At 51.3% G+C, this 18,233-nt stretch overlaps 1 protein-coding gene across 16 annotated transcripts in view; it reads left to right on the top strand.

Annotated features, from left to right (window-relative positions):
• Positions 1–45: 45 nt before the first annotated feature.
• The window catches only part of LOC138916657 (liprin-alpha-1-like), a 102,171-nt gene continuing 83,983 nt past the window's right edge, over positions 46–18,233 (top strand). For 5 of the 16 annotated variants that reach the window (XR_011423961.1, XM_070229723.1, XM_070229716.1 and 2 more), the window contains exons 1-2: positions 46–436; positions 770–839. Coding sequence is in view for 12 of the 16 variants with exons in the window: in XM_070229723.1 (XP_070085824.1) it covers positions 270–436; positions 770–839 (237 nt within the window). In the remaining 4 variants the exon portion in view is untranslated. Of the gene's footprint in view, positions 437–769; positions 840–3,637; positions 3,996–6,132; positions 6,305–16,534; positions 16,904–18,233 lie in introns of those variants that run through there. The other 11 variants (XR_011423960.1, XR_011423958.1, XR_011423959.1 and 8 more) reach the window with 7 other exon arrangements.

Here is an 18,233-nt window from a genome sequence, read left to right as displayed (position 1 = left end):
TCTGCGTCAGCATCAGCCTTGAAGGAGCAGCTGTCGCTCAAAGTGTCGTCTGACAGAAATGGGCCCCCGTACTCACGCTTGTGGGGGATGTGGACGGTCAGGCCAGGCGAGGCTTGTGGCACTGTGTCCCCTCCCGGGGCGAGGGCTAGTGCAGAACCCGCACCTGGTTTCTGATTGCGCAGGTGTAGATATGCTTTTGGGTTTTTTCCTACTCTTTTTTTTTGGAGCAGTTTTAGCAAATTTGAGAGGATGGTACAGAGATTTCCCATATGCCCCCCGCCCCCACCATGCACAACCTCCGCCACCATCAGCATCCTCCGCCAGCTGGGACGTTGGGTACAGTCCGCGAGCCTGCGCTGACAGGTCGTCGTCACCAGAGTCCACGGTTGACTTTAGCGTCCACTCTTGGTGCTGGACGTTCTGTGGCTTTGCACACGTGCGTAAGGACATGTGTCCCTCTTGCACTGCCCTACAGAGTATTTTCACTGCCCTAGAAATCCTCTGTGCTCCGCCTGTCCATCCCTCCTCACGCGTGTACTTTTTCTTCTCACGCTGACCCACGTCGTCACCAGCAAGTGTGTGTCGTAACCCTTTTCATGCCTCGGTTAACTTGCAGAACAGAGAAGGAGATACGAAAGCTTTGGGCTCCCCGGTGGGCTCTTTGGGAAGGTCGAGGGCAGGCTTTGCCGTCTGGGTGAGGTGGCAGCCGTCACGGGGTGTGAGGAGCAGAGAACAGTGCCTTCCTGATGTTCCTTTCCTGTCTCGGTAGAATGCTTCAACCCTTGAGGATGTCGCCAAGGTGGCCTCCACGTATCAGAAGACTGTCCCGGTCGAAGCAGGTGAGTCCTGGCGGACCCCCTACCGGCACTGTGGTTTTTCCAGGAGGAAATTCCACGCTCTTTGGTTGTCCCAGGAAAATGCTCAGGGCAAAGGGTAGTTGGGGGGCTGGCCCAGTAGCACAGCAGTTGAGTTCGCACGTTCTGCTTCGGCAGCCTGGGGTTTGCTGGTTCAGATCCCGGGTGCAGACATGGCACCACTTGGCAAGCCATGCTGTGGCAGGCGTCCCACATATAAAGTGGAGGAAGATGGGCACGGATGTGCGCTCAGGGCCAGTCTTCCTCAGCAAAACGAGGAGGATTGGTGGCCGATGTTAGCTCAGGGCTAATCTTCCTCAAAAAAAAGGGTAGTTGGCAGAATGTGCACCGGGAGCAGATGGAGCATGAGTGGAGAGATGGAGCTGAATGGGGAGCAGAGTCGTTTCTGTGTATTTTCAGGAAAGAAATTGACTTGCCTTTTGAGGGAAGATCCTCTTTATTCCTGCAGAGGGTCAGAGGCAGCTTTCCCACACTGCGTGTTGTGCTCTCCGGCCGTGGGGATCTGCTTTGGTGGGTGCCTCCCAAAGTAGAGCTGGGTTAACTGCACGTGTGCGAGGGCCCTTCTCGCTGCTGGAACCGCGTTCTGGGAGGGTCCTGTGGCACCTGCTGCTCAGACACGCTCGCTGGTGCCCCTGGATGCGGTCGGCCCTGGCTGTGACCCGAGGGATGTGTTGTAGCGCCTGTGCGTGAGCTGGAGTAGGCACTCTCTCCTTCGCTCCTTCTCCTCCTTGGGCCTGGTGCAGGCTGCCGCAGTCTGTCCTTTCAGGTGATTGCTCGTGTGAGGGCCTCTTCTAGTCCAGGGGTCTGCAGCCTGGGTCTGCTGCCTTTTCCTGTGAGTGTTTGTAGTGTTTCCCACCAGAGAAGGTAGGAGCGGGAGCCTGGGAGGTGAGCCGGAGGGGTGGGCTCCTCCTTCCTCAACCTGTCCTAGGGGGGCTGGTGTCTGAAGGCTCAGGTCCCTACGTTCTCGCCTACCAACTGGGCGACCCGTGACAGATGAGCTCGCTGTTCTGTGCCTCATGTTCTGGTCCATGAAATGGGGGTGGAGACACTCATCATGACTCTTTTTGGGGTAGTGACGAGGTAGAGTCTGAAGTCATGCATGCAACATTGATAAACCGTAAAGGTGTGTTTAACTCTGTGGACGTTCTGCCCGAAATCATGGGGGGGAATGTTGAGAACGTGGATAATCGAGGAAATTAACATGCAATAGACAGAAAATGCCGACGCGGAGGACGTGAGTTAAATAAGCCCTGCTGTCTTACCACGTGCGGCGAAGTCGGAATAAGAGCCAGTTTTACGGTTACCATTTACTATTCCTTAATTGCTGGAAAACTTTTAGACATGTCTCCTTCAAGTTTTTAGTAAGCTGCTTGTAAGTTAGCTTTCTTTCATTGCAGATCACACGCTCACAGACTACAAGGCATTTTTTCCTGCTATCTTGGTCTTCTTTTCAAATAGTGCCCTCCTCATTTTTTGCCTTAGAAGTTTGACCCCTGCTATCTAAGTCGCCTCAGCATCCACAAGATGCAGAAGGGATGGGCTGCTTGAGAAGAAGAAAACTTTTGATCATCGTCACCTAACCTCTCTCCTTTTGAGGTTCTCCTGCTGTCTCTTCGGGTGTGTTGTCCTTCTCTGTCCCCAGCCCCTGCCACCCGTCTGCTCTCTTCCTCCTCCCCAGTGAGAGCGAGTCTCCGTCGGCACAGTACTGCTCCCAGCAGAACCCCCTGGGCTGTGGAAGGGCGCTGGAGCACTCGGCTCCCCGACAGCACATGTCTTCTGAGTGCTCCCTCCTGGCAGGCGAGGAGAGTTTGACTTGGGTCCCGTACGCCTGACTCTCAGATCCTGGAAGCCCGCCTCTGGGAAGGAGTCTGCCTATACCCTGCCACCTTTGAGAGGGGCTGTCCTAGAGCCCGTGGCCTGGAGACATGTTTCTAGAAGTGATTCATAGACGAATCCGTGGCCCTGTGCCTCTGCAGTTCCCGGTCTCTCTGCAAGCCCACCTTCAGCCCGGCCGCCCAGCCCAGGCACAGCCCCTTCGAGGAGGCGCTCTGCTGCCTCAAGTACTTGTGGGTGCATCCAAGTGACTTGTGGTGCTGGGACTCTCCTGGGGGGTGGGGAGGAGAGGGCTCAGATTCCACTTCTGCCCCTCGCCGGCATGCGTCCCTGGGTGTGTGACTTACCCTCTCCGGGAGCTCAGTCTCCTCGTCTGAAACCTGGAGAAAAATCCAGCCTTCCAGCTGGCAGAACTCGTTCCTGTAGCTGCTGGATCAAATGACCACAAGTTTAGTGGCTTAAAACAACACTCATTTCCTGTCTCTAGTGCTGGAGGGCAGAAGTCCTAACAGGTCAGCAGGGCTGCGTCCGTTCTGGAGGCTGGAGAGGACGACGTTCCCTGGCCTTCTCCAGTTTCTGGGGCCGTCCGCGTTGCACCCTCTGCTTTGCTCTCTCTCTCACATGGCTGTCCCCCTCTTGTAAGACCCCGTGATGACATGGGCCAACCCAGATAATCCCGGATTGTCTCCCATCTCAGATGCCTAACTTCGTCGCATCTGCGGTCCCTTCTGCCCTGTGAGGTCACGTGTTCACAGCATCTGGGGCCTGGGATGTCAGCTTGTTTAGGGGCCGTATTCTGTCCATGACAGTCCTCGCTCTGAGCCCCAAAGATTCATGTCCGTACTACGTGCAGAATACATTCTGTCCATTTTAAAAGTCTGAGTTGGGTTTGGGTGGGACGGGGGTTGTAGCTGGGTAGTGGTACTGTTGCCTTGCCGACTGCACAGTGAGTAAATCCTGTGGCTTATGTGGTGGCAGCAGGAGTATTACGGGCCACCGAGGTCCTAGTTCTTGAGAATACTTGACTGACTGCGTGACCTTCACTTCAGAGCAAACTTCCCTTAAGACCTGCTGGTGTTCGGTCTCCGTGCTTGGTCCTCTCTGCTCTTTCTGCCGGAGCCGTGTTGCCGCGGAGGCGGCCTGGTGACCCAGAGTGTCCTAGGCGTGTTCTGAGTGCTGCGTGTCTGTCGATCACAGGAGCAGGCCAGAGCCGGGAAGCAGACCCCGCCCGCGTCCCCTGCTCCTCAGCCGGCACAGGAGAGGCCGCCTTCGAGCCCCGTCTATGAGGTGGGTCTTCCGTTGTTTGTGAGTGAGTCTCTGGCTTCTTGAAGCCATCCCTCCTGGGGCAGTGCCGCCACCGCGGACGGCGTGGGCTCCCTCCTCAGCTCTGCTAGGTGCCCATCCACAGAGGGCGGCTTGGCGAGCAGCCTCCTGGTGCTGGGGGACGCTCCCGGGCACACGGCCTGCTTCTCACCGAGAATGGCCGTCCTCACTGGGCTCCTGGACGAGGCCCCCTTGCTCAGCCAGCCCGCAGCCCCCCAGTGGGGTCTCCGAACACCGAGTGGATGGCTTCTGGTCCGAAGCTCACGTGGTCATGCTGCATTTGCGCTGACCCCGCTCTTCTAGAATCCGCATCCGGCGGCACCCAGCTGCCTCTCCCGCGTGGCCTCGCTTCACTGGAGCCCTCTGCAGCTCTCCCCTCCCTCAGCCCCTCTTGAACGTGTCTGCTCCAGAGCCTCTGTCCTTGGCCCTTTCTCCTCAGTTGTGTCGTCAGTGCCTAGTGCCTGCCTGTGTCCCCAGGGCCTGCTAACACGGATCCCCATGCTCTCTCCTGATCTGAGTTACTGAGCTGCCTGCCTCAGCTCTCCTTCGCTCCGTCACGGGGTCTCCGCATCTCCCTCTCTCGGGAGCACCCCTGCCACCACTGTCCATGGCCATACCCGGCTGAGCCCCGAATTCCATCCCTTCTCTGGCCCTGCGGCCACTGTCCTGGTTCCCACACCCGTCTTCTCTCCCTGGACATTAGCCCTCAAAGATCATTGAGTCGCAGGGGATGAGAACTAACTCATATCAGCTGAGGCATAAAGGGACGAGGATGCGCGGAGAGCTGTGGGCCAGGGCAGCAGGCCTGGCCTCAGGTCCACAGTCTCATCACCACCAGGGTCATCTCCTTGTGTTGCTGTTCCCTCTGTGTGGCGGCCGTGTCCTTCTGGACTTCTGGGCGGGTGTGTTGGATGTGGCCTTATAATTCGTAATCCAATGGAAAACGGGGACCTTGAGCCACCCCCCCCATCATGTTCCACTACTGGCCCGTCACTGAGCAGTTGGTTCTTGAGAAGGCCAAGATGGCATGCTGTCCCTGGCAGGGATGGGAGGTGGGTCCTAGATCAGCAGCCCTGCTGGAACCCTGTGCTGGGTGGGGCAGAGGTGGCATTGCTGGAAGATAGGAGAATAGGGTGTTGCCAGTGTGGGATGCCCGCCGTAGCGCCCACCTGCTCACGGTGCCCCCACATGACTAAGCTGAGGGTACGGGCAGCCAGCTCGTGCCCCCACACCATGGCCTGGCCTTTAATCCTCCAGTCCGTTGCCTTTGAATCCAGGGGGACCTTGCCAAAAGGAGCCTCTGGCTCTGTCCCTCCCTCTTTAACCCTTGAGTGACTCCTGGTACCTGGCCTGGAGGTGGAGTGCCCTCTCTGTGGCCTTCATAGCACCTCTCCCAGGCAGCATGCACTGTGCTGCTCACCCTCCATCGAGAGCTGGTGCCTGAGCGCCGGCCCTTCCTGGAGCTTCTCCCCATGCCCCGCCGCCTCTGGCTCCCGAGGGCGCCTTCAGGAGAACCCTCGTTGGAAACACTGGTGAAAGCCACCGTTGATGATCAGGAGTTCAGGACTTGGGTTCGAGCTTGGAAGTCCCGGTGCTTGTGACCAGGGAGTTGGTGATTTCCTCCTGCACGTGACCTGGTGCTCCCTCCCTCCCGCCCCTCCGCCAGAGGACTTGGTTAGGACAGAACCCGGCCGTCCGCGGCCTTGCCAGCTCTGGCCGTGTGATGGGGTGACATTGTGAAGCTGCTGGGTGGCCGTCGGAGGGCTGGGACCTGAAAAAGAAACAGGCCAGACCTGCCCCAGGCGACAGCCTGAGAAGCGCTCAGCTCGTGACAGCCGTGCGGGTTCCAGTTCCTGCAGGATTTGCGGGCGCTGGGGGGCGGTGAGGATGGGGGTTATTCAGGAAGAAGTGCCACGTGGTCCCTCTGAACACACTTAGCACGGTTAGAATCGAAGCCGTCTGCACACGTCGGCAGGTGTTGCCTCCTCTTCGTGTCCATTTGCTCGGTCTCAGCTGGACTGAGAAGTGGTCCGTGTGTTTCCCTTGGCCGTGGCAGCGACCCGCCCGGCCCGTGTGAACTGTCTCCCTGGCTCTTCCCCAGGATGCGGCTCCGTTCAAGGCCGAGCCGAGCTACAGAGGCCCCGTGAGCGAGCCGGAACCCGTGTACAGCACCGAGGCCGCCGACTACCAGGACGCCGATAGCCAGCAGGGTCTGGCCCATGCCCCAGAGGCCGTCTATGAAAGCACGGAGGCCCAGGGCCACTATCCTGCAGGTACGGGGGGGCCCCTGTGGTGTTCCCCGGGCAGAGGGTGCCCCTGTTAAGTTGCCCTGTGAAACTCGCCTTCTCCGATGACTGATCTGCCCCCCGCTGTGTGGTGCCTTCTGACCTGTCGTCTTAAGCCATTTCTCGCTAAATGTGTATTTCCCATGGGTTTCATCATATATTTCCAATTTCCTAATGAAATTTAGTGGACAAATAGGATGGATTTCACAGAGAAAATATTTTTACACACTACCTTTATTAGAACACCTGTGTTTTGTAAATCCAATCTGTTTTAGGGGGTGGAAGACTGGAGGTTGACCCCTTTGGAACTTTGTCCTTGGCGGATGAGAGTTACAAAGCTTAGAGTCACACTGAACTTGTTAGTCCCGGTGTGTTGGCGTTGGGACCAGGGTGTCAGAGCCTTTCCTTCGGGAGCTGAGTGAGGGTGTCACGGCAGGTGAAGGAGGAAAGCGGCACCTAGGAAAGTGGAGGGTACGTGGGTTCCGGGGGCCTCTGGGCTGTCTTGGTGCCGTTTTACTTGCTCGTAACAGGTGCCTCTGTGGTGCTTTCAGGTGGACCGAGTGGGTGCACACTTATACTCTCGTGATGGGTCTGCAGCACTTAGTTAGGAGATGAGTAATGACAAGCTTAATGCGCTTCTTGGCTTAGTCAGTCCTTCTGAAAGATTGATTAGCCAAACATTTGGGTTTCCTTTTTAACAACTAATTCGCGCTATGCAGGGCTATAATGCTCCTTCTCTGTTGGGTTAGAGAATCATTAAGTTTTTTGTCCTCTGAATCTTATAAATTACCAAGTTCGTTTAGGTCAAATTTTATTACCACAGCTTAGAAGGATTGGCCAAATTATGTTTTACTGGGATTTTCATGTATTTATCTTTTCAGTAGTTTTGTTTGTTTGGTTTTGTAATTGTGTTTGTTTTCATGTAATTTGGGGTACTTACACTGAAGTGTGTGTCAGATACCGCACATTTGATAAGGTGGTTTTTGAGAGAATGGGCTCAGGGGCCCTCGCAGGGAAGGGACAGGAGTGTGTGCAGTCCAGTGTGGAGCGGCGGAGGCCATCGCACCGGCGGAGGAGCCGGTCGCTCAGTGGTTTGTTTCCAGCCACTGCTCAGTGTTGTAGCCTGGAAATGCCTCGCCAGGTGGAGAAGGCGGTGACGTCAGCGGTCCCTGAGCCCAGCGTTTCAGAAACGCAGGAACCACTGAGTGAACACTTTCAGGACCCTTCCGATTCCTGGCGTTTGTCTCATGTTTCGTGGCTAATACGGTGACCAGAGAGGCGTGTGCTTAACTAAATGCATTTGTCTTCCTGGCACATTATGTCGGCACGTAATGCTGTACTTATAAAAGATTTAGCTGTAGCATACATCAGAGAATTTCCCCAAGCGTAAGTGTGCACCTCAGTGACTTTTTCACTAAGTGAACACACTCTCGTAACTACCGCCTACATTAAGGAGTGAAACATGGCCAAGCTTCCCAGAAGCCCCCTCCTCCCCACTCCCAGGAACTGTCCCCCAAAGCCGGCAGTGGTCTTGGCTTTCCACCATTGATGACTTTCCCGTGTGCTTGGCTGTCTAAGTGAAATAAAGTTATACGTACATTTGGTTTCTTGGTTCTTTCATTCAGTAGTATCTTTGTGGGATCCACTCGCGTTGTCTCGTAGCTTTGTTCTTTCTTGTCTGCTGCCCAGGAAGCCAGTCTCTGAATTTACCGTCATTTATTCTTTCTGCCATTCTTGGGTATTCTGGATGTTCCTAGTTCAGACCAACGCCGCCCTGCGTATTCGTGCTTGTTTCTTTGGTGCAGGTGTGTATGCGTTTCTGTTGGTGTTCACAGGAGTGGCACTGCAGAGGGCCAGGGTCTGCGTCTGTCCAGCCTGGGTAGACACTGCCCAAAGTGGCGGTGCTGCCGCCAGCCGTGTGTGAGCCGTCCGCCGTTCCCCAGCGCTTGGTGTCGTCAGCTCGTTCGTTGCGGCTGTCCGGTGGGCACCGAGTGGAGGAGGCTCAGTGTGCTGTGGGCTGGCCGCTGCCCGGTGGCCGGGGACGCGCAGAAGCAGACTCTTTGTGTGTGTCTGTTGGCGGTTTCGAGATCCTCTCTTGTGACTGCTTGTCCTTTGCCCGTTTTTCGATTGGGTTTTCTGTGTTGTTTCTTACTGAGTTGAAGGAGTTCTTTTCATATGTTCTGAGTACAAGTTATATATTCTGAGTACATGTGTGTGTGGCAGGTTTTTTTACATTCTTGTGTATGTTTGCCACTTCGCTCTCGGTGGTGTCTTGATAAGCAGAAGTTTTAATTGTAATCTAGCCCGATGGATCAGTCTTTTCAGTAATGTTGAATGCTCTTTGTGTTCATTGGAAGATAGTATCACAAAGATCATGAAGATATTATCCTGTAAAAGCTTTATGATTTTATCTTTCACATTTAGACCTGTAATCCATCTGAAAGTGATTTTTGTTTATGGTGTGAGATAACGGCCAAGGTTCCTTTTTTTTCCTTAAGTGTATGCTATACAGTTGACCGAGAATAATTTATTAAACAGACTCTCCTCTCCCCAGTGCACTACAGTGTCGTCTGTGTCATCAGGCAAGTGACCGTAAATATACGGGCCTGGATCTAGACTCCGCTCTGCCCCGTTGGTCTTTCTGTCGTCTTTGCACAAGCAGCACACTGTGTAAATTGCTGTAGATTTAGCCTGTCCTGGCATCTGGTAATTTGAGTCCCCCAGCCTCGTTCTTGTGCAAGGCTAGCTGGGCTAATCTTCACCCTTTACATCCTCGGTTAAAATGTAGAGTCTGCGTGGCCGCCTCTCCCCGGAAAACGTGCTCTGATTTTCACTGAGATTGCGTTTCATCTGTAGACTAGCGTGGGGAGAAATGACAGCTTCTTAATATTGGTCTTACAGGGGCCCACGCGGTGTGCGGCGGTTAAGTTTGCGCTCTGCTTTGGCGGCCCAGGGTTTGCAGGTTTGGATCCCGGCTGTGGACCTGCGCACCACTTATCAAGCCGTGCTGTGGCAGGCGTCCCACGTATAAAGTGGAGGAAGATGGGCATGGACGTTAGCTCAGGGCCAGTCTTCCTCAGCCAAAAGAGGAGGATTGGCAGCAGATGTTAGCTCAGGGCTAGTCTTCCTCGGAGGGAAAAAACATGGGTTTTAAAATCCATGAACACAATATAGCCTTCTATTTATTTAGCTCTTCTTTAATTTGTCTTAATAGTATACAGTTTTCTGTATATATATCGTCTACATGTTTAATTACATTTATTCATAGATATTTCACATTTCTTACTTTATTATAAATTATATTATGTAATTGTTTATTACTGTTATATAGTGATAGAATTGATTTCTGCGTATTCACTTGCTAAATCCATTTATTTCTAATAGTAATTCTTCTTGTATTTTGTAGGTGTTCACAAGTATGTCTGCAAGAGACAGTTTCTTTTCTTTTTTGTTTCCAAGTGCTGTACTCGTTTTTCTTTTTCTTGCCTCGCTGGCCTGGCTGGGACCTCCAGCACAGTGCTGAGTAGAAGTGGTGAGGGTAGGGATCCTCGTCTCCCTCCCAGTGTCAGAGGGAAGGCTTTCGGTATCTCACTGTTATATCTGATGTTGGCTGTAGCTTTTCCATAAATATTTTTATCGAAATATCCAAATTCTCCTCTATTAGTTTGCTAAGTGTTTTTTTAAATCATGAATTAAATTATTAAATTTTCTTAAGTGCATTTTCTGCATCTTTTGAGACAATCCAGTTTTTTTCCTTTTATGTGGTGATTTACCTTTTAGTTTGCAATTCTAGAAGAATCCCAACCTGACCTTGATGTATTCTGCTTTCCCCGGATTTTGTTTGTTAATATTTTAAGATTGTTGCGTCTGTGTTTGTGAGAGCTTGGTCTGTAACTTTGCTGTCTTGTGTTGTCCTTGTTAGGTTTGGCTCATGCTCGTCTCCTAACACAAGGTGGAAAGCGTTCCTTGTTGATTCCCAGAAGAGCCCCTGTGAGACTGGTGTTTTCTTCCTTGCAGTTTTGGAAGAATTGACCAGCAAAACCAGCTGGTGTAAGGTTTTCTTTGTGAGAAGGCTTTTAGTTTCAGATTCAGTTATTCACGTGGAAATAGGATTTTTCTGATTTTATATTTCTTCTTGTGTCTGTTTGGGTAAGATGCTCTTTTTTCCTAGGAATTTGTTCAGGCCACCCAAACTTTCCGATTGTTAAGTGTAATATGGTTCATAATATCCTTATTTTGTGCAAGATCTCCTGTAATATCCCCTTTTAAAAATTTTTGATATTGGTAATTTGTCCTTTTCTCTTTTTCTTCATCGGTCTTGCTAGAGTCTTATGAATTGTAGTAGCCCTTTCAAAGGACAGCTTTTGGCTTTATTGATTTTTTTCTGTTTAGTATTTGTTCTCTATTTTGTTAATTTATGCTTTTTTCCTTCCATTTGCTTTGTGTTCTGTTTGCTGTTCTTTTTTCTAGTTTCTTGAGATAGATGCTTAACTGATTTTGGCTCTTTCGTCTTTTCCAGTCTATGTATGTGAGGCTCCAGCTGGCCCTGTAAGTGCACCTTTAGCTGCATCCCGCAAGTTCTGAAAGCCAGATTTTCGTTCTCTCTTGTGTGAAAACATGTTCTGATGTTCATCGTGGTATCTTTTTTTACTCATAAAGTTTTTAAAGAATTATGTCACTTGACTTCCCAATGTTTGTGGGGATTCTCTGGTTAGCTTTTTGTTGGTTTCTACCTTCCTTGCATGAAGATCCCTGTCTTGGTCTTTTGGGGCTGCTATGATCAGATGCATAGACTAACTGGTTTATGAACAACAGAAGTTTATTTCGTATCGTTCTGGAGGCTGTGAAGTCCCGGATCAAGACACCGGCAGATTCCGTGGCTGGTGAGGGGCCGCTTCCTGGTTCTTAGACGGCCAGCCTCTCACTGTCCTCACATGGCGGAGGGGGCGAGGGAGCTCTCTCAACTCCAGACTAATCACCTCGCAGAGTCCCCGCCTCCTGATACCATCACCTTGGGGCTGACGAATTTTAGGGGGACGTAAACTGTCAGTCTGTTGTAATCTCTACGTACACCCTGCATTATTTCAACGTTTTGAAATGAGTCGAGCTTTCCTAATGGCCCAGCGTACATTCATTTTTGTTAAACGTTCCTTGGGCCCTTGAAAATGTTATTTATCGGTGAGAATGCAGTGTTGTATGTATACCAGTTAGATCAAGTTTGTTAATCATATAATTTAGATTCTAGTAGCCACATTACATAAAGTAAAAAGAAATAGGTGAAATTAATTTTGATAATGTATTTTATTTAACCTAAATATCCAAAATATTATAATTTCAATGTGTAATCAACATGAAAAGACTACTGAAATATTTTGCCTTCTTTTTGTTGTGATAAGTCTTTAAAATCGGGTGTGCATTCTTGCAACACGTCTCAATTTGAAGTAGGCACATTTCAGGTACTTAATAGCTGCATGTGACTGTTTACTGGGCAGCCCAGTTCTACACTGTTACTTTTTTTTTTTTGAGGAAGATTAGCCCTGAGCTAACATCTACCGTCAGTCCTCCTCTTTTTGCTGAAGAAGGCTGGCCCTGAGCTAACACCTGTGCCCGTCTCCCTCTACTTTATACGTGGGGCGCCTGCCACAGCATGGCTTGATGAGCGGTGTGTAGGTCTGCAGCCAGGATCTGAACCGCCGAACCCCAGGCCACCGAAGTGGGACGTGGGAACTTGACTGCTGCGCCACTGGGCCGACCCCTACACCCGTACCTTTTTTGGGTCTGTTTTTTCTATCAGTTACTGAGAGATGTGTCTTAAAGCCTCCCACTGTGATGTTGGCTTTGGTTGTTTCTCCTTTTCTATTTCTATCAATGTTTCTGTCTTTTGAGATCGTGTTGTGGGGTGCATTCAGATTTAGCGTTTTTATCTTCTTGGTGGATTGCACTTTATCATTGTGAAATGCTCCTCGTTAGTCAGGCTTCTTGCTGTCGAGGCTGCTTTATTTGATAGTGATCTTTGCCACATCGGTGTTCTCTTAGGTAGCGTTGGCCTGGGGATGTTTTGCTTTCACCTGTCTGTGATCTTGTATTTTTAAGCGTGCCTCTGTGGAGAGTATACAGCTAGTTTGATTTTAATCAATTTGACGATTTTTATCTTTTAATTAGAGCGTTTGCTCCATTTAAATATAATTGCTGGTACTTTGGTTTGTAGGTACCATGTTACTATCTGTTCTCTGTTTGTTCCACCTGTGCTGTGCTGTGTTTCTCTCTGGCCTTCTGTTAGACGTATCGTGGTGTTTAGTTCGGTACTTCTCTCTTAGGTTGTTGGCTGTGTACATTCCTAGATACAGGGTGCATTTTACATTTGAGCCTTATTTACTGCTTTTACTACCTCCTGACACTGCTGTTTCCTTTGACACTTGAACTGCACTGAACTCCCTCCCGCCTCCTGTGTCATTATCATACTTTTGAATTTTAGATACATTTTTGGCATTATCCTCGTTTTGCACAGTTAGTGCTTATGAAGGTTGATTCTCGTAGTGACCCTTTCTGTTGCTCTTCACTCCTTGTTTTTTCGTATTTCTGTCAGAGACTACTTTTCCCTGAAGAACTGCTTTCATAATCCTTTTAGTTCACGCCTGTGGGCAATGAGTTGTCTCATTCTTGTTTCCTGAAAAGTCTATATTTTGTCTTCACTTTTGAAGTGAAAAGTCTATATTTTGTCTTGACTTTCTATTGGGTATAGGATTCCAGGTTGGTGGTTATTTTCTTTCGGCATTTTATAGATGCCAATCCATTGTCGTCTGGCTTCCTTCCCTGTCCTTAAAAAGTCAGCTCTCAGTGTTCCTGTTGTCCCACTGAAGGTGGTGCCTTTTTTCGTCTGGCTCCTTTTGACACTTTGTTCTTGCCTTAGGCACACTCCGAAGGACTGCTGAAAACCAAAGTGTGGTTTTCTTTGTTGAGTCAATGGCTTGATTCCTTCATCAATTTCAGACAAGTTTTGACCATTGTCTGTAGATGTTTCTTACTCCCTGTTCTGTCTTTCCTCACTTTGGGAGTCCCCATTTATATGGACATTAGACCTTTTACCGTGTCCTAAATGTCTTTTGGGCTCCTTCTGTATTTTCCAGACTTTTTTCTTGTGACTTCTATCTGGCTGTTTTTTACTGACCTGTCTTCTGGTTCACTGATCCTCTCTTCAGTTGTGTTCAACCTGAGCTTAAACCCATAGATTGGGTTCTTAATTTCACTTACCCTATTTTTCAGTTCTAGAATCTGTTTTGATTCTTTGGTGAAAATTTTCATTTTGTCAAGTCTATTTTTGACCAGTTGAAGTTTGCATCTGATAACTACACTGTATGGGTCACCTCAGGGTCTGTTTCTATTTCTGTTTTCCTTTTTTCTCTTGGTCCTGTTTGTTGTTATTTTTCTAAGTGAACCTTGGGCGTTATGGATGAAAACCTGTGGAGACTCTAGGTGATGCTGTCTTCCCTCAGCGCTTCCTCTGACACACACCCAGAGGACAGACACTCTCCGTTCAGCCAGCTTCTGAGCGACTCTAGGCTGGATTCGGTCTTTGTAAGCCTCAGTCCTTATAAGCTGCCTTCATCTGCCCTCTCACCCAGTGTGTAGCCCCCGGGTCTCCATCTGAAAGCCTGAAGTGTTTCCCGGGGCCCCTCCTCCTTGGCAGGTCCTGAAGCCCAATTTTTGTCACCTGAAGACAATGAGATTCCTGAAGGCTCAGCCTGTCAGGCAGTTTTTGCACAGTGCTGGGCTCATTTTCTCTGCCTCCCTTTTCTCAGAGATCTTGGCGCCTTAAGTCCCGTCTGATTTGTCAGGCCTGTATTTGAATTTCTGTCTTCCCAGCCCCATGGAACTCTCCAGAGCTCTGTTAGCCAGTACTTTCTGCTTGGCTTTCTGCTGTTTTCTTCCCAGCTTATTGGTGCATTTCCCCAAATCCCTGAGGAACACCTGATCGTCCCATGCCCTGAGGGAGAGAGTGGCTCTCGGAATGTTAGACTGGCCTCAGTGGGCTGCCCTTTTGTTTGGAATCTTTGCCCCTCCAGTTGGCTGCCTCTGTATCTCCTTGATGCCTTCAAACAGTCTTAAAAGTGTATCCAGCTTTTCTAGTTGTTGGTGAGTGGATCTCCTGCAGGCTGTTCGTGTATGTAGCTGGACGTGGGCAAACAAATCGGTGTTCCCTCTCCATCTGAAGCAAGATGTCAGAGTCCTAGTAAGTATAGTGATCGTTATTGTTATGAGAGCAACCTAAACCCACTAGTCCTTGCTTAGTACCCCCTGTTCTTTTTCTATTCAGCATCCCGTTTGCCCTGGCCCAGCCACATACACAGGGAAAGACGGAGCAGGTGGCCCACCCCACCAGGACACACAGGCAGCACCTCCGCTCCTGGCTCCTCTCTCAGCTGCTGCGCGGACGCTCCATCCTGGCGCTGCTCCCTCCTCTTCCCCTTGCCCTGAGCCAGCCCAGGGCAGGCTCTGTGATGACAGGCTGGCAGTGGCAGAGGAGAAGGCTTAAGAGTTGGAAGGGGTTAAGTGACATTCTGTGAATTGATCACATGTGAGTCTTCACTTTGAGTGTTTAAACAAATTACTGCTTTTAAGCTTCCCTCCGGTTTCATTTTAAAGTTGAAAATGCAGATTTTGTTCTTGAAATCTAGTGCAGTGATTTTACGGTGTTTTTGAAAGCACCGAATGAGATTTTAATAAGACGTCTCACTCAGAGAGCTCCAGTATGTAAGACTGAGAAAAGAGAATCTATTTGGGTTGAATTGTGGGTGGGACCCCAGTTGTGGGTCCCCCAGAGTCCACCAATGCCTGAGACGGGGCGTGTCTGTAGGACTCAGAACGCCCTCGGGAGTCAGGTCTTAAAGCCACGACCTCGTGACGCCTGAGTCGACCTGTGTCGGGTGTGTTGGTTGTCAGAGCACAGGTCGAGGCTAAACTGGTAGCGGTATGAGGTGTGCTGGGGGCTGGAAAGGAAGAAGGTGCAGGTGCAGCCCGGTCGGCAGGAGGAGAAAGGACGAAAGATGATGCGGGGGACAGCTCGGGTGGTTGGGGTGACAGACGAAGGTGCAGACACTGGGCAGTGTCTGGGGTGTTCTGGTTGTCACAGCTAGGGGCAGGGGTGCTCCTACACATTCTGCAGTGTGGCCCCCACAACGAGGAGTTACTACTATTCAGGAAGCAGGTGCCAAGTGGAGAGGCTCTGGTGGAGGAACCCAGGCTTCTCCCGGGGACTGCTCTAATCTCCAGTGGGGTGTGGCGCGCCCCTGTCGTTTCATCCTGAGTGCTCTTAGCAAGGCTTCCTCAAGCCCTTGCTGGGCTTAAGCTGGTGAGTAAATGAGGGAGAATTGACCTCGTAGTCCGCATGAGGTGAGACTAGCTCAGTGACTGCTGACTGAGGGTCCATTCTAGACGTCCCCTTCAGTTTAGATAGTGCCCCTCTGGTGGCCGTTACTGACTGCTGCTCTTGTAGGAGGAGGTGGCAGACCCCCCAGAAAATCAGGCTTATTTCTGTTGTGTTTGGTTTATGAAACAGTTAAATATATCCCTTCAAAGTAGTATTGGACTATTTGCATCTTCTCTCTTTTCTACACACTCAACTTGCCATCTCTTTGAAAGCAGCCCTGCCTTCTTTTCTTTTTTGAGGAAGATTAGCCCTGAGCTAACTACTGCCAGTCCTCCTGTTTTTGCTGAGGAAGACTGGCCCTGAGCTAACATCCATGCCCATCTTCCTCTACTTTATATGTGGGATGCCTACCACAGCATGGCATGCCAAGCGGTGCCATGTCCGCACCCGGGTTCCGAACTGGCGAACCCTGGGCCGCAGAGAAGCGGAACGTGCAAACCTAAGTGCCGTGCCACGGGGCTGGCCCCGCCTTCTTTTTTTCTTTTTGTGAATCCTCTTCTTTTTGCTGAGGAAGACTGGCCCTGAGCTAACATCCGTGCCCATAATTCCTCTGTTTTATGTGTGGGATGCCTGCCGCAGCCTGGCCTGACAAGTGGTGTGCAGGTCCGCCCTCGGGGTCCGAACCAGCAAACCCCACGCCGCCCAAGTGAAGAGTGTGAACTTAACCACTGTGCCACCGGGCCGGCCCCCAGCTCTACCTTCTTGTCTTCCTGTTTCTGTCCCTTTAATCGTCTGCAGGAGCCAGCGCCACCCCCAGCCCCTCTGTGACTATATCTGGTTCCGGGTTCCAGGTTCCGTGCTCCTGGGAGACAGTGGTGGAGGCACACAGGATCGCAGTCCTCAGAGAGCTGACAGAGCGGATCCTTTCTCACGATCAGTACAGGTTGTGAGTGCACCCTGACAGGAGGAAGTAGTTAAGAGGAAAGACACGACCCGGTGTGTGGGCAGGCCGCCTGTGTGCACACCGTGGTCCAGCAAAGGCCTTTCGGAGGGCTCACGTTTGAGCCAAGATCTGAAGCTGAGCGGAGCCAGCCTGAGTGCTTTCCCGGTGCTGGGCCTGCTGGGGCCAAGGCCAGGGGCAAGGAACAACTTGGCCGCGTCAGGCCATGAAGCTGTTGCGGAGGTTCCTGGACCGGAGGCGGAGGGAAAAGACGAACAAGGTGAGGGGGACCAGGGAGTTGGGAGTCAGGTGGAGCCTTCCCCAGCAGAGCTGGGATTTTTGTTTTGTTTTTAAGGACTTCTGAGGGCCCGAGGGTATTGTGGCTTCTCAGGAAGGGGTTGAGGTGATTTGGGTGGGTTTTTATGACGCTGGTGCTGTGTGGAGAATGGGTTGAGCTGGAGGCAAGAACGGATGGGGAGTAGGAACCGTTGGTCCAAGAAGGCACTCCTGATGCCTGGGTTGAGCTGTGAAGTTAGTGCTTTGGGCCAGCACTAAAGTCCCCTTCACATCGCCCACCCCACAGAGCGCAGAGCAGTGTGCATGTGTATGATGTTGCAGAGCTAGAGAATGTTTCAGTGGCGGGTGTGTAACGGCTGTGTGTGTACGCCTGTCACGTGCACAGCACTGTGTTCAGATACTTCCCGAGTGCCTGTTACGGGGCAGGCACTGTTCTAGGTGCCGAAGAGTCAGGATGTAGTAAGGGGCGCATAACCCAGGTATGTTTCAGTTGTGCAAGGAGAGCTGGAGGACGGAAGGGCTGTGTGGGTTCAGCTGGAGCAGGTGAAATGTGTGGACGGTGCGGTGGCTGCAGCCGTGGCTGTTTTGTCCTGGGTGTCTGTGCAGGCGGACTTGGGGAGGCCGTGATCCCTGTACTTTCAGCCACGCCCTCTGCTCTGTCTCGCAGAGACCTGCCTCAGCGCCACGCTCTCTACCTCCGTTTGGGCGGTCTTTGGGTTCCTTCAGTTCAACATCGGCCACAACCATCCTTTGCCCTCGTCTGTCCCTCCTCCTGTGAGCAGTGTGGCCTCCCCCCAGCCAGGGGCTCAGAAACCGGGGAGCCCGCTTCGCCTCTTCCTCAGCCTGCAGTCTGCAGGTCCTGAGGCGTGTGCCTGTCCTGTCGGAGCCCGCCTCTGAGGTGCACTGGCGAGAGCTGGACCGTTTTTTCCATCAGGGTGATTCGAGGAGCGGTTGGCTCCCGTGGCCTCTCCCGCCCCGGCCCCCTGTGGTCTGGCACCCGCCGCGCTGAGCTGTGGGCAGTTCCTCACATGCAGATGTGTTGTTTTCTGGAAACTTCTTTGTAAATATGCTGTTCTCAGAGAAGGCGGTCTTTTTTACTCACCCTGTGTTCTGCTTGCTGATTCTTCGTGCTAACGACTGCTAAGTAATTTGATAACTAACTCTTTTGGAGAACCAGTTTCGCCCTGTGAATAAAGATCTTCAAAAGTGCTCGTATTCTGCCCGAGCAGTTTTACTTCTGCTCCAGAAATGGTTGCTTTCTGGAGGGGACTTTCGGCATAAGGATGTTCACCATAACAACTTAGCGTGTTTAC

Source organism: Equus caballus, chromosome 12 (assembly GCF_041296265.1).
Source record: "Equus caballus isolate H_3958 breed thoroughbred chromosome 12, TB-T2T, whole genome shotgun sequence".
NCBI classification, from domain to species: domain Eukaryota; kingdom Metazoa; phylum Chordata; class Mammalia; order Perissodactyla; family Equidae; genus Equus; species Equus caballus.
Note: the sequence above shows the minus strand (reverse complement) of the source record. Positions and strands in the feature narration are given on the sequence as shown.